Genomic DNA, 16,764 nt, shown 5'->3' on the forward strand with positions numbered 1-16,764 from the left:
AATTTTTACTTCAATTAATTTTCTACTTCAAACTTTGCTTTCGTCTCAGAATGCTTCCTTTGCAGCAATTCCAGCTTTGCAGACCTTTGGCATTCTGTGTGTTAATTTGTGGAGGTAATCTGGAGATATTTCACCCCATGCTTCCCCCCCCCACCCCTCCCACAAGTTGGATTGGCTTGATGGGCACTTTTTGTTTACCATACGGTCAAGCTGCTCCTACAACAGCTCAATAGGGTTGAGATCTTGTGACTGGGCTGGTCGCTCTTTACAGATAGAATACCAGCTGCCTGCTTCTTCCCTAAATAGTTCATGCATAATTTGTGCTTTAGGATCCTGTTGTAGGATGAAATTGTCTCCAATCAAGCGCTGTCCACAGGGTATGGCATGGCATTGCAAAATAGAGTGATAGCCTTCCTTATTCAAAATCCCTTTTACCTTGTACAAATCTCCTACTTTACAGCACCAAAGCAACCCCAGCCCATCACATTACCTCCACCATGCTTGACAGATGGCGTCAGGCACTCTTCCAGCATCTTTTCAGTTGTTCTGCATCTCACAAATGTTATTCTGTGTGATACAAACACCTCAAACTTGATTGGTCTGTCCATAACACTTTTTTCCAATCTTCTTCTATCCAATGTCTTTGTTCTTTTTTCCATATTAATCTTTTCCTTTTATTAGCCAGTCTCAGATATGGCTTTTTCTCTGCCACTCTGCCCTGAAGGCCAGCATCGCGGAGTCACCTCTTCACTGTAGACATTGACACTGGCGTTTTGACGGTACTATTTAATGAAGCTGCCAGTTGAGGACCTGTGAGGCGTTGATTTCTCAAACTAGAGTCTCTAATGTACTTGTCTTGTTGCTCAGTTGTGCAGCGGGGCCTCCCACTTCTCATTCTACTCTGGTTAGAGCCTGTTTGTGTTCTCCTCTGAAGGGAGTAGTACACACTGTTGTAGGAAATGTTCAGTTTCTTGTCAATTTCTCGCATGGAATATCCTTCATTTCTAAGAACACTAGAATGTCGAGTTTCACATGACCGTTCTCTTTTTCTGGCCATTTTGAGAGTTTAAGGGAACCAACAAATGTAATGCTCCATAATCTCAACTAGGTCAAAGGAAGGTCAGTTTTATAGCTTCTCTAATTCAGCAAAACTGTTTTCAGCTGTGCTAACATACTTGCACAACGGTTTTTAAGTGATTTCTAAACATCCATTAGCCTTCTAACACAGCAAACACAATGTACCATTAGATCACTGGAGTGGTGGTTGTTGGAAATGGGCCTCTATACACCTATGTAGATATTGCATTCAAAACCAGACGTTGGCAGCTAGAATAGTCATTTACCACATTAACAATGTATAGAGTGTATTTCTGTTTAATTTAATGTTAGCTTCATTGAAAAAAAATGTGCTTTTCTTTAAAAAATAAGGAAATATCTAAGTGACCCTAAACTTTTGAAGTGCAGTGTATAAATGTGGTTATCTTAACGGTCTTTCTTCTTTTCCTTGACAAAGAAACTTTGTCAATGTTCAATAAACACTTACTCTTTTCCTTGCAGGGTATCGTTGTGACCCCAATGCTGCTGCTTTTATTTGTAAGTATACTTTATATTTTATTGTTGACATTGTTCACGTTCTGTATATTTACAAAGTATTCCATAACACACCAACCGTCTTACTACACTGAAGAAAAATAAAAACACAACACTTATGTTTTTGCTTTTTATTTTTCATGAGCTGAAATGAAAGATCTTAGATTTTTTCTCTGTACACAAAGGGCCTTTTTCTCTCGAATATTCACACATTTGTCTAAATCTGTGTTACTTAGTGAGCACTTCTTTGCCAAGATAATCCATCCACCTAACAGTGGCATATCAAGATGCTGACTAGAAAACATGATTATTGCACAGGTGTGCCTTAGGCTGGCCACAGTAAAAGGCCACGCTAAAATGTATAGTTTTAACACACAGCACAATGCCACAGATGTTGCAAGTTTTGAGGAAGCGTGCAATTGGCATGCTGACTTCAGTAATATTCACCAGAGTTGTTGCCCGTGAATTGAATGTTAATATCTCTACCATAAGGTGATTGAGAGAATTTGGCAGTACAACTGGCCTCCTAACTGCAGACTACGTGTAACCACACCAGCCCAGGACCACCACATCCAGCATCTTCACCTCCAAGATCGTCTGAGACCATCCACCTGCTCAGCTGCTGCAACAATCTGTTTGCACTACCAAAGAATTTCTGCACAAAATGTCAGAAACGGTCTCCGGGAAGCTCATCTGCATTATTGTTGTCCTCATCTGGGTCTCCACCTGACTGTATTTTGTCATCGTAACTGACTTCAGTGGGCAAATTCTCACATTCAATGGGGACTGGCCCATTGGAGAGGTGTTCTTTTCACGGGTGAATCCATGTTTTCACTGTGCAGAGCAGATGGCAGACTACATGCATGGCATTGTGTGGGTTAGTGGTTTGTTAATGTCAATCGATTGGGCCATAGTGATATAGTATGAGCAAGCATATGTTATGGACAATGAACACTGGTGCATTTTTATTTTTATTGATGCCATTTTGAATGCACAGAAATACCAGAATGAGATCCTGAGGCCCATTGTTGTATCATTCATCCACGACCATCATCTCATGTTGCAGCATGATAATGCATGGCCTTATGTTACAAGGATGTGTATACATTTACTGGAAGCAGAAAACATCCCAGTTCTTGCATGGTCAGTATACTTACCAGACAGGTCACCTGTTGAGCATGTTTGGAATGCTCTGGATACGACAGCATGTTCTCATTCCTGCTAATATCCAGCATCTTCGCACAGCCATTGAAGAGGAGTGGACCAACATTCCACAAGCCACAATCAACAAACAGATCATCTCTATGCAAAGGAGAATATGTTGAACTGCATGAAACAAATGGTGGTCACACCAGATATTGACTGATTTTCTGACCCCATCGTATCCCCCAATACTGTAAAATTGCACATTTTAGTAGCCTTTTATTGTGGCCAACCTAAGGTACACCTGTGCAATAATCATGCGGTCTAATCAGCATCTTGATATGGCTCCCTGGTGAAGTGGATGCATTATCTCGGTAAAAGAGAAATGCTCACTTAAGCCCACTTCACAGTTACGTTTAAAAAAACGCACAGGTGGCACGTTTGATTATCCATGTGGCCATCTGTGTGTACATATGTGTCATCCATGTGCCATCCGTGTATACGTGTCTCCAGAAAAAAATACATGACATTGAAATGAATGGTTTTTATTTGTTAAAGATGTGCAAAGATAGTTAGATTAGATTTTATAGCTATCAGCAAAATAAATAAATCATTAATTGAAAAAACAACTTAGAGTTCCCTCCATTTTTTGATAACCAGCAAAGATAAAGCAGACAGCCGTTGGCTGATATTATCAGGTTGGGAAGGTCCATGGTTATTGGGCCCTTCCCAGCCTAAAAATAACAGCCTACAGCCCCCCATAAGTGGCACATCACATTAGATGCACCAATTCTGGCACTTTGCCTTGGCTCTTCCCGCTTGCCCTGGTGCGTTGGCAATTGGGGTAATGGTTTTTGGGGTTGTCAGCTGTGTGGTATCAGCTGGTATCAAGCCCTGGTCTCTTAGTAAGAGAGAGGTGTCTGGCAGAAACGCCCATTAACCCAGCAATCCAAAAAAAGACGCGCACACACAAGAAAAAATAATTTATTGCAATAAACACTCCCCGAAACTTTCCCTCGTTTACTATTTTATTAAAAGAAAAAAAAAAAACACCCCATACAGCTCCGCTATAGTCCACCAAATTCATAGTAGTCCAGTAGTCCAAAATAGGTTCTCTGAACACCCCCCCTTCCCAAAAAAAAAACTACAAACACAGAGAAATAAAAGAAGACACCCTCATTGCCCACTTAATTCAAAAGAAAAAAAATCCAGCTGCTGTGAAATAGTCCAGGGAAGATTCTGATGAACAAAGTCTATGAAGCATAAACTTTGCTTAGCACCCCTGAGGTATCAGGTGCCACAAAATGTAACCTGTGGAAACCCAAAACCTGGAATATCTGTGCAAGTCAACACCAGCACCCTCAGGCCACAAACATGACCCCAATTCCAGACTGGGAGACTGCCTAGCAACAGAAAAAAGGGATGGGTACTTATTAGCTACTTGCCACCCAATCTGAAGGGAGAGACCCAGCAAGGGGAGAGGCCAGTGGTCAGTTGGGAAGTTGGCGGGAGGAAGTGAAGAGGAGAGTTAAAGTGAAGGAGAGAAGAGAGTTGGAAGTGAAGGAGTGAGGGGAGTGAAGTAGAGAAGGAAAGGTGTAAAGACCAGAGTAAGAAAGGGACGCTGTAAAGGAGGCTAGGACTGTGGGGTAAGGAGCCAGGACTGCAGGAACCATGAGTTACCTGTGGAAGTATAATACTCCAGGGACTGTGGGGCGCTGTGGGAGTCCGGAATCAAGGCTTACAGGACTCAGTACAAGGCGGGATGCAGACACTTTATGGTCAACTGTTAAATCTACCAGGTGAGGGGATCTCCAGGGTCCCTCACCAACCAAAGAGTCTGAAGCATCAGCAGCAAAGAGGGGATCTGGTACAAGGGACAGAAGTCCACCCATTAAATAGTCCAAGCTGCCTGCAATAGGACCAAGACTCAAACTCTTTGGTTGGTGAGGGACCCTGGAGATCCCCTCACTTGGCAGATTTAACAGCTGACCATAAAGTGTCCCTCTGTCCTAGGGTCTGCACCAAACCTTGTGCTTTGAGCCTTGGTTCCGGACTTCCACAGGCGCCTCGCGGTTTCTGTAGTATTATACTTCCACAGGTAACTCACAGTTCCTGGAGTCCTGGTTCCTTACTCCACAGTCCTTGTCTCCTTTACAGCTTCCCGTTCTTACTTTAGGTCTTTACACCTTTCCTTCTCTACTTCACTCCTCACTTCTTCACTTCCAACTCTCTTCTCTCCTTGGCAATTAGCCAATAAGTGCCCATCCCTTTAACCTGTTGCTAGGCAGTCTCCCAGTCTGGAATTGGGGTTCTGTATGTGGCCTGAAGGTGCTGGTGTGTTGACTGGCACGGATATTCCGGGGTTTGGGTTTCCACATGTTACATTTTGTGGCACCTGATACCTCAGGGGTGCTACATTTACAGGCAATTCCAGCTCACGCTGCACTTCCTGAGATCCGGCGCCTCTGAAAAGTGGTGACATCAGTAATGTTACTGTTCGTCAGCAGCGCAGTGTGAACCAGAGTGACTAGGCAACCATGAACAGCAATGATGTTACTGATGTCACCGCTTTCAAAAGGCATTGGGTCTCAAGCAGCACAGCGTGACTTGGTGTCCCAGCGTCCCTGAACAGCGATAACGTTCTTGACATCACTGCTCTTCAGAGGCGCCAAGTCTCTCCAGTGTAACCCGGAATTGCCTGTAAGCCAAATCTATGGCATGTCACCAGAAAGATGCTCCTTATGCTTTGTTGAAATTCCTCCTGGACTACATTAAAGCAGTTGTGATATATTCTTTTATTTTGAAATAATGTGGTGATTGAGGGCAAGCATCTTTGATTTATATCTCTGTGCTTGTATGTTTGTGTTTTTTTTACTTTTATCTTTTTTTGGACTACAACTGATTCAGTAGACTACAGCAGATTCCATGGACTATGGCGGATCTGCATGTTTGTTTACAATTTAAAAAAAAAAACAAACAAGAGAAAGTTTCGGGGAGTGTTTATTGAAACAAATTTTTTTGTGTATATTTTTTTGGGGGGGGGGGATTACTGGCTTAGTAATGGGGCTGTCTGATAGACACCTCTCCATTACTAAGCCCTGCTGGTTCACACTACACAGCTGACACCAATCCCATAAACCATTACCCCGATTGCCACCACACCAGGGCAGTCTGGAAGAGCCAAGGCGAAGCACATCTAATGTGATGCGCCACTTCTGGGACAACTGTGGGCTGTTACTTTTTGGCTGGGATGGGCCCAATAACCATGGTCCTTCCCAGCCTAATAGCCCATAGTTGTCTGCTTTACCTTTTGCTGGATACTAAAAATAGGGGAACCCACGTCATTTTTTTAAAATTATTTATGTATTTGGTAAATAGCTGTAAAATCTATTTATCTCTCTTTGCATCATCTTTGCACATCTTTAAAACTTATGTGTCAGTAATTCTTTGAATGCATTTAATTCTGGTCTGTGTAACACAGATGCACATGGATGTCATACTGATGTCATTCGTGTGCAATACATGTTTTTCACAGACCCATAGACTTTTATTGGTTCTAGTCATCCGTCTTAACAGTAAAAAATGTACACGACTCCTTGCAGATCACAAGGTCCGATGTTGAAAACATGGAGGTGTGAAAATCCACACTTTTTTTTTTAACGAGTATGCGTGTGAACGTATCTCCAGTATGTGAAAACGAACACCAAACATACAGAAAACACGTACATGTGAAGGAGGCCTAATGCCGATTTAGACAAATTTGTGAACAGTATTTGAGAGCAAAAGGCCTTTAGTGTACATAGAAAGTCTTAGATCTTTGAGGTCAGCTCATGAAGAATGGAAGCAAAAACAAAAGTGTGGTGTTTATATTTTTGCACAGTGTATTAAAAAATGGGTTAAGAGCATGGTAATTGTTAAAATGAAAATTACGTAGCATTCATTCCCCGTCTGCTCCATGGACACTACGCCTTGCCGGTTCTGCAGCGATGACACAATGTCAGTCATTAATGTGGCTGCTTCCTCTTTGTTGAGATTTGCAATACTGCACATGACTGCCGAGACTAGTGTTTTGCTGCAATGGTCATATAAATGACTGACTTGATGACATTGCCGCAGGACCAGCAAAGAACTCTGGAACAGTGGGGATTGAGTAAGTAATGCCTATTTTATATGTGTAATACAAATAGTCCACTTTTTCATATTCCTGGACATTCTCTTTTAAATTCTCCAATAAAACCATAATGTTGGCCTTTCTGAAGCAAGAGTACCTGTTCTTTGCCCATTAAATGTACGTGCATAGATTTGATTAAATACCCATGAATCGATCTGACTTCTTAGTTTAGACAAACTTGTGTCAGCTGTTCCAAGAAACGTTTCTCCTACAGTTTGGCTGTTTTATGAAGGACCAGGATCTCGGGTTGTTTTGATTTGTCTCTCTTTCTCTCCTATAGTTGGGATCATCATCATCAGTGCCCTTTACCTCTATATTCTCTCAGTTGTTCATGACTGTTGTAGTTCCACTGATCATTGGTCAGGTATGTTCCTCATTTATATTGGTCGGTCAACATCAAGAATTGTAGTGCTAAGGTAGAATTTACAATTCATTACACAGCACAACAAATAAACACTTTTTGTCTGCTACTTGGCAAAAACCATGTGCGCTATACTAAATTGAATGCGCTGAATCCAAATCTGAAGTTAGTTTTTTGTAGCACGTCAGGATATTAAGTTATTCCAATTTTTGTGAAAATTAAAATAAGCAATTAATAAAGATACAGAATCGTTATGTCCAACAGTTGCAGAACATGTATTATCATTTTTATTGAAAAAGAAGTATAGGTAAATAAACCAAAAAACTTAAAAATCACTTATAGTAGCTTAAGAAATCGCCTTGAACTCAGCAGAGTACTTTTAAAAGTGCTTCAGGCACTTGCTTTTGCGCTTGTGAGTGGTCCTAGTGGCCCGTTGCAAAAACCAGCAGTAATCGCCCATCATGTTGGGGTTAAAGCGACCTGGGTATCTTTTTTCCATAGTAGAAATGTCCTGGTGGAATCTCTCACCATGTTCGTCACTGACATTACCCATATTTGGAGGAAAGAAGTCAAGATGTGAATGTAGGAAATGCATTTTCAATGACATTCGGGCACCATGCATTTCGTATGCTTGAAGCATATTGTCTATTAGTTCAGCATAGTTTTCTGCTCTTTCGTTTCCAAGGAAGTTTTGAACTACTAATATAAATGCATCCCATGCAGTTAGCTCAAGTGGGGTGAGTTCTTTCTTGAAGATTTCATCATGGAATAGTTGGTGGATTTCAGGACCAATAAAGATTCCTGCTTTGAGTTTGGCCTCAGTTTTCAATGCACTAAACTTTTCCTTCAGATACTTAAATCCATTCCCTTGACGATCCATTGCTACTACAAAATTTTTCATTAGTCCTAGTTTAATGTGAAGAGGTGGAAGATAAACTTTAAGTGGATCGACAAGTGATTCGTCTTGAACATTGTGCTTACCAATCTTATGTTCATCTCTATTGGGCCACCGTTTAATTTTATAATGGTTGTTGTCATCTCGACTGTTCCATAGGCACAGAAAGCACATATGCTTAGTGTAACCTAACTGCAAACCAAGGACTAGTGCAACAACTTTGAGGTCAGCACAAATGTTCCATTGATGTTCTGAATATTTAATCAATTTCAGAATGATCTGCATAGAAGCATAGGTCTCTTTCATTCCAACCGCATGTGCAATGGGGACAGATGGCTTTTCATTGCCATTGTGCAACAGAACAGCTTTCAAGCTTGCTTTACTAGAGTCTATGAACAGTCTCCATTGATGTGGAAAATGTCTACAACCCAATTCTAGCATAAGCCCATTCACATCAGTACAGAAGCAGACACCATTTTCCATGACATAGTATGAAGCTAACTTTTTGTGTTGATAACGAAAGTGTGATATTGATGTGCCTTCTTGTAACAAATTCCATTCCTGAAGTCTAGAGGCTAACAGTTCTGATTTCTCTTTAGACAACGACAGATCTCGTATCAGATCATCTAAATCAGATTGGTTTAGTAGGTGTGGCTTACTCTTCTGATATTCCTGATCTTCTTGGGCATGAAATTCATCATCACTGCCATCATCTTTTTTATTAGGATCTGAGCTATCACTGTCTGTCTCAGTAGCAGCGGCTGGTGAAGGAGGAACAGGCACTGGATTCTCCGCATCGTGTGGTAATGGCTTACGAGCAGACTCACAGTCAGGGTACACAATTTGTGATTTATTCCTCTTTGAATATCTGGCAATTTTAGTCATACAGAAATAACAGTCCGAACTATGATCTTTCTGTTCACGCCAAACCATGGGCACTGCAAATGTCAATCCTTTTCTTTTCCCATTCAACCATTGCGTTAGCCCAGAGTAGCACACAGTGCAACACACATGAGGTGCCCAGTTTTTATCCTGATCTCCTACTTGACAATCAAAATAATACTTGTAAGCAACTCTTACTCTTCTGGTCAAATTCTTGCGTTGATCAAACGTAATAAATTTCCCGCAAACATAACAAAAATTGTCCGGGTCGTTAAGACATTTACGTCTATTCATTGTAATCCAGATAAATCGCACTACTAGCTTTAAAAGAAAACTTTATTGAACACTGTCCAACAGTTGTCTGTAAATCTGGTGTCAGCACTCCCTATATATAGCCATAACTGGTTAATGCTGACATCAGCTCCCAGACATGTCTGGACATGTCTGGATAGGTCATACATATAGCCATAACTGGTTAGTGCTGATATCAGCTTCCAGACATGTCTGGACATGTCTGGATAGGTCCTACATATAGCCATAACTGGTTAGTGCTGATATCAGCTCCCATACCTGTCTGGACATGCCCGGGGAGGTCAACGAATGCGTGTAAGAATATCTTCAACAATGCCTGAATAGGTGTATGGCCTTTTCTAAGTATAACTCAAAATCTGGACGTGCTGTGCAAATTCTGAGTTCATATTTGGAATCAGCATGTTCAAATTAGTAAAGAACACATGTTTTACCCTCAGTAGCAAAAAATTGTTGTGCTGTGAATTATTGATGACATTTCTTAACATTCTTGAAGTAATTGATCACCCCTGAATTATTTTTTAAGTTTTAAGCCATCCAGCACACTTTAAAATAATAAATAATAAAAGAAAATATACTCGCCCTACTGATACCCCACAGCTCCAATACTGTCTGAGCCCCTATCGGCCTCTGTATTTACTTTTCTGGCCAGTCAATGACCGTCTGTTTGACAGCTAAAGTAAGGAGACCGTCGGGGGGACACAGCAATGTTGAAAGAAGATCAGGAAGGTGAGTATACTTTCTTTAATTATTTTAAAGCATGCTGGATGTTTTTAGGTTTTTTAATTCAGGAGTAGACCGGTTGCACCATTGCACTATTCAGACGCCTCTTATCTTTGCTGTTGTGGTTGGCAATTACCCCTCACTGATCTGCTATCTAAAGGATAAGTGCTTTAGGCTTAAATAGCAGTGATCCCTTTAATACTTTTCAAAATATTCCCTTCTGCTTCTAATCAGGAATTTTAAAATAGAATATTTAACTTCTTAAAGGAGTCTAAAGGCCCCGTCACACACGAGATCGCTAACGACATAGTTGCTGAGTTACCGTTTCTGTGACACAGTAATGATCTCGCCAGCGATCTCGTTATGTGTGATACCTACCAGCGATCAGGCCCCTGCTGTGAGATCGCTAATCGTTGCCGAATGGTTCGGACCATTTTCTTCAAAGGCGATATCCAGCTGGGCAGGACGAATAGTTACTGCATTGTTGGTAAGGTCTGACTGTGTGACATCTCACCAGCGACTTACCAGCGATCCTTATCAGGTTGTTTCGTTGTCGGGATTGCTGGTAAGTCGTTGTGTGTTACTGGGCCTTTAGGATTGGTGTTAGTGGCACATCATTAGGAAAAGCGACCATTGTCTGACCATCGGGGTCTATTCGCTGTGATCCAAATGGATTCTCTCCTGTCACCTCTACTTCACTTTTTCCAGGCTGTGGACATGGTTATGCCATTATATTCAGTACAGTCATGTTACTGCCTGAGCAAATAGTGATGGTTTACAATACCAGCTCTTTCACCAGATTTCTCTTCTAGGCTTATGACGTAGTTTTGTTTCACAATCTATGTCTTACTGATATGATACAAACTAAAATTTAAATCAGGATAATAAATGGCTTTGAGAGTAAGAAAATGGAAAAATGCTGGAAATGTAGTCGAGATGGTATAGCAAAGCACAGCTTCCGTTTTACCCAGCTGTACGATATGGTTATCGTGTAGAATACACAAGTATGCTTCATACAGTAGCCGGTACAGGCAGCGCAGCTTTGGTCAATAAGCAAACAAGAGGAGACTCTCAGATAAAATTGTGGGTGACAGATCAGATTCTGAACACATCCAAGTTATTCTCTGGAGGTGTCTAATGAACGGCCTCTTGCTCAAAGCTCTGCAGATGTCACCAGCAATGTTAGTCCAACATCATGTATATTTAATTAGTTTTCAGATCATCAATATTAAATAGTAATCCAGGCGACATATTTGTGAGTATATTCAGAACAACCGAGTGGAATCACATCTCCCCATTAATATGTATGTTATATTAGGGATTTCTGTGATTATAAGAAATTATATTCTCCATTTCATATGCACATGGACTCTAGTTGTTTTCTTGCGTTTTGCTGTAGCTGAATGCAAGATGGGTGAGGAATAGAATTTAAGTTTTAATTTTATAAACCCGTAGTGATGAGTGTTTAGTCCTAATTTGATTTTTTTATCTACTGGATGACCACTTTTATGTCAAGCTTTTTCGACAGCCTATGCAATAATTACTATTATTATTATTTTTATATATTTTTAAGTTTTAATGGGGTACAAATATGTCGCGTTCCCTACACTGATTTTGACAGGATGCAGCTGGGCTTATGTTATGGCAGAGGTTATGTTTTTCATATGGCTTTTTCATGCAGAAAGCATACAGTATTATACATTGGATTTGTAAGCAAGGGGAATCCAGCTCACCACAATGATCCGGTTAGGCTATGGTCTGAAGCATGGGGTCGTCTTTGCCAAGACGTGTAAAGTGTATGCTTTGTGTATTGTTCAGCAGTCATTTAACAATTCAGAATGCATAGTTTAAAACGGACAATTAATCAACAAATTCTATTTTTTCATTCAGTCTTGTTGCCACAAGTGTATAAATTCCAGCCCCTCACCATATAGTCTAGCTATAGACATATTTGAAGGGTGTGTTTAGCTCACCGAATTCAAACACAGTTTTGTATAGGATGCCACCATTATAGCAAGTCCGTTCATTGCATTTCTTCCCTACTAAATATTCCACAATCATCTCTGAGTGATATTATTGAAAAATGGAACCCTTTAAGAACCACAATTCAGCCATGAAGTTATAGTTTTTAGATGAGGTTGTTTTTCAGGGTTTGGCTTAGGCACCTTAGTGAAGGGAAATGTAATATTTCTGCATGCCAAGGCATTTTGAACTTATGTATACTTCCAACTTTGTGAGGACGAGTTTGGAGAAGGCCCTTTTCGGTCAAATCAGGACTGTACCCCATGCAAAAAGCAAGGTCAAAAAAGATATGGTTGAGTGAGTCTGGTTTGGTTTGAAAGGACTTGACATGTCCACACAGAGCTCTGACCTAAAGCCCATCAAACACCGTTGTGATGAATTAGAACGTAGATTGGGAGTTTCTAGTCGAACATTAGTGTGATGGCCTCACAAATGCTCATCTTGACGAATAGGCAAAAATTCCCATAGTCACACTTCAAAATCAAGTAGAAAGCTTCACACAAGATTGGAAACTTTATAGCAGCAAATGGGGGACCAACTCAGTGAGACCTAAAGCGGATGCTGGTGTAATGTGTAGGTGTCCCGATACTTTTGTCCTTATAGTGTGTGTCTAAGTCATAGGTTTGGCAACATTGTTCAAACATTAACTATTTTGATAGCTAGAGCACAGTGAGAAGAGAGTGTACCACTGAAACACAGTAGAGGCATCAGCCAAAGCAATGTGTCTTGGCATGTTCAGATTACATCACAAATACAATGGACTACTATTATGAAGCTAATCAAATCTGGCCATTATCTAAAGGGGTGTTTACACTATAATTATTAACGAGCGTCGTTATGATTACCTTGCCATGTAAACAGACTACCGATCACCCGATAAACAAGCATAATGCTTGTTCATCAAGTGAAACAATCTTTTTCACAGCTTAAAAGATCGTTCTCACCAGTGCATGGTCCCGTGTAAACATAACTTGCGCTGCGAAGAACCATGACTACCTATGTGTACTGAGCAATCTAGCATAGATCACTCAGTGCTCATAGTATGTTTTGGTCTGTCTGTGTAAACAGCCATTCAAATGATGGCCTATCAGTAAGAGTTTTCTGATCTGCAGTAAACGCAGCTAAAGGCTTTGTGCGCACATTGCGTAATTAAATGCAGTTACGCTGCGCTTTGTAGCGCAGCGTAACTGCATGCGTCCTGCGTCCCCTGCATAATCTATGGAGATTATGCAGGAGACGTGTGCACGTGGCGTATTAGAGCGCAGCGCTTTGGCTGCTGCCCGAAGCGCGCGTTCTAAGAAGTGACATGTCACTTCTTCCGTGCGCTTTGCCTGCAGCCCCTGCTCTGTCTATGGGAGGAGCTGCACTCAGAGCGCATGGAATCGGCTTTTTTTTCCCCCACTACGGACATTTTTTGCAGCGATTGGAAGCGCACGTGTGCTCTTCAGATCGCTGCAGAAATTTCTGCAGTGACTGTACGCAACATGCGCACATAGCCTTAGACAGAGCTGTCCAGCTTGTGATTTATTGGTGGAAGTGAGTCATTTTTAGGTCTTTTAGAATCTTTTAAAACTGGGGAGATGTGTAAAGTATATAATAAAGTATTCAAGCTTCAAAGTTAATATCGTTAAAGCTTTTGGAAATGCATAAAATCAATACTTTGCTCTATTCATGTTTTTTCATTGCTTCACAAATGAATAGTGATGAGTGAGCAGTATTCTGCTTGTTACTCGTAACGAGCAGTTGGACGCAACTCGGGTACCCGAGTATAGTGGAAGTCAATGGGGTCTCAAGCATTTTTCCGAGAAATCTTCCGGAAAAATTCTGGACTCACCCATTCACTTCCGTTATACAGGAGTTGCGCCCATCCGAGAATCCAACTACTTTTTACGAGTACCGAGCACCTGAGCATGGTAGTGCTCGCTCACCACTACAAATGAACATTATTGTTATATGCAGAAAAGTTTTTACTTGAGGTCATCAAAACTATTCAGGAATAGCACTATTTTTCAGTAGCATAAAGGCCCCGTCAGACTCTACAATATATCTAACGATATGTCGGCGGGGTCACAGAGTTTGTGACGCACATCTGGCATAGTTAGAGATGTCGTAGCGTGTGACATCTCCGAAAGACTGTTAGCGAGCAAAAATACTTACCTTATCGTTGCTCGTTGACACGTTATTCATTTTCATAATGTCGTTCCTCCTTCTGTGCGCTGGTTGTTAATCATTCCTGAGGCAGCACACATCGCTACGTGTGACACCCCGGAAACGACGAACACAGCTTACCTGCGTCACGCCGGCAATGCGAAAGGAAGGAGGTGGGCGGGATGTTATGTCCCGCTCATCTCCGCCCCTCCGCTTCTATTGGGCGGCTGCTGTGTGACGTCTCTGTGACGCCAAACGTCCCTCCCCCTTCAAGAAGAGGATGTTCGCCGCCCACAGCGAGGTCGTTAGGGAGGTAAGTACGTGTGACTGGGATTAACGACATTGTGCGCCACGGGCAACAAATTGCCCGTGACGCACAAACGACGGGGGCGGGTGCGATCGCACGATATATACAGTCATGGCCAAAAGTTTTGAGAATGCTACAAATATTAATTTTTACAAAGTCTACTGCTTAAGTTTTTCTAATGGCAATTTGCATATACTCCAGAATGTCATAAAGAGTGATCAGCTTAACAGCAATTATTTGCAAAGTCAATATTGGCTAAGAAAATGAACTTTAACCCCCAAAACACATTTCAACATCATTACATTCCTGCCTTTAAAGGAGCAGCTAACATTGTTTTAGTGATTGTTCCATTAACACAGGTGTGGGTGTTGATGAGGGGAGTGCTGGCGATCATGCAGTCATGATTAAGTAAGAATGACACCACTGGACACTTTAAAAGGAGGCTGGTGCTTGGTATCATTGTTTCTCTTCAGTTAACCATGGTTATCGCTAAAGAAATACGTGCAGCCATCATTGCTCTGCACAAAAATGGCCTAACAGGGAAGAGTATCGCAGCTACAAAGATAGCACCTCAGTCAACAATCTATCGCATCATCAAGAACTTCAAGGATAGAGCTTCCATTGTTGCCAAAAAGGCTCCAGGGCGCCCAAGAAGGACCAGCAAATGCCAGGACCGTATCTTAAAACTGTTTCAGCTGCGGGATCGGACTACCAGCAGTGCCGAGCTAGCTCAGCAATGGCAGCAGGCTGGTGTGAGTGCTTCTGCACGCACTGTGAGGCGGAGACTGCTTGAACAAGGCCTGGTTTCAAGGAGGGCAGCAAAGAAGCCACTTCTCTCCAGAAAAAACATCAGGGACCAACTGATATTCTGCAAAAGGTACAGGGAGTGGGCTGCTGAGGACTGGGGTAAAGTCATTTTCTCAGATAAATCCCCTTTTTGATTGGTACATCTGGAAACCAGCTTATTAGGAGAAGAAGAGGTGAGCGCTACCACCAGTCTTGTCTCATGCCAACTGTTAAGCATCCTGAAACGATTCATGTGTGGGGTTGCTTCTCAGCCAAGGGAATCGGCTCACTCACAGTCTTGCCTAAAAACACAGCCATGAATAAAGAATGGTACCAGAATGTCCTCCAAGAGCAACTTCTCCCAACTGTCCAAGAGCAGTTTGGCGCCCAACAATGCCTTTTCCAGCATGATGGAGCACCTTGCCATAAAGCAAAGGTGATCACTAAATGGCTCATGGAACAAAACATAGTGATTTTGGGTCCATGGCCTGGAAACTCCCCAGATCTTAATCCCATTGAGAACTTGTGGGCAATCATCAAGAGACGGGTGGACAAACAAAAACCAACAAATTCTGGCAAAATGCAAGCATTGCTTATGCAAGAATGGACAGCTATCAGTCAGGATTTGATCCAGAAGTTGATTGTGAGCATGCCAGGGAGAATTGCAGAGGTCCTGAAGAAGAAGGGTCAAAACTGCAAATATTGACTTGCTGCATTAACTCATTCTAACTGTCAATATAACCTTTTGGTACTCATAATGATTGCAATTATATTTCTGTATGTGATGTAAACATCAGACAAACACAATTAAAAACCAGAGGACAACAGATCATGTGAAAATATAATTTTGGTGTCATTCTCAAAACTTTTGGCCATGACTGTAGTACCGTGTGACACCGCCTTAAGACTCAATAGAAATGGTAAAATACTGTATGTTAAAGGAAACTTGTCATGTGGAGAAATGTTATTTATCTGCAGATTTTGGGGTTAAGTTGCAGACAATTGGCATTGAAATCCTGCATAGGCACCATACTGGAGCAGCAGCTACAGACAGATAATGAACTTATATCCTTCCTGTAGCTGATAGCTTAGTAATAGGTTACAGTCACCACTCACTGATCTGCGACTGTAATCACTCACCAGCAGTTTGACTGACAGCCTCCTGTTCACAAGCGCTACAAAAACGTCCGTCAATCAGTGTTCCAGGGACTGATAAGAGTCGCTGCTCACAGTATAGTGAGCTGTGACTATAACTGCTCCCTTTACTGCCCCGGTGACTGAAAGCAGTCAGCTACAGGGAGGATAAAAGATCTTTTTCTCCTTGTAGCTGTGGTACCAGGAAGGCAGCCAGGCAGTATAGTAATGCTATTTACCTGCAGATTAACTCCATATCTGCAGGAAAATAGCATTTCCTGACATTACTGGTT

At 41.7% G+C, this 16,764-nt stretch overlaps 1 protein-coding gene across 1 annotated transcript in view; it reads left to right on the forward strand.

The window, feature by feature from the left end:
- SLC10A7 (solute carrier family 10 member 7) overlaps window positions 1-16,764 on the forward strand; it is a 304,073-nt gene that overhangs the window by 191,626 nt on the left and 95,683 nt on the right. The window contains exons 8-9 of the mRNA XM_075335657.1: window positions 1,558-1,593; window positions 7,185-7,268. Coding sequence (XP_075191772.1) covers window positions 1,558-1,593; window positions 7,185-7,268 — 120 coding nt within the window. The remainder of the gene's footprint in view (window positions 1-1,557; window positions 1,594-7,184; window positions 7,269-16,764) is intronic.

This window comes from Anomaloglossus baeobatrachus, chromosome 1, assembly GCF_048569485.1.
Source record: "Anomaloglossus baeobatrachus isolate aAnoBae1 chromosome 1, aAnoBae1.hap1, whole genome shotgun sequence".
Lineage (NCBI taxonomy): Eukaryota > Metazoa > Chordata > Amphibia > Anura > Aromobatidae > Anomaloglossus > Anomaloglossus baeobatrachus.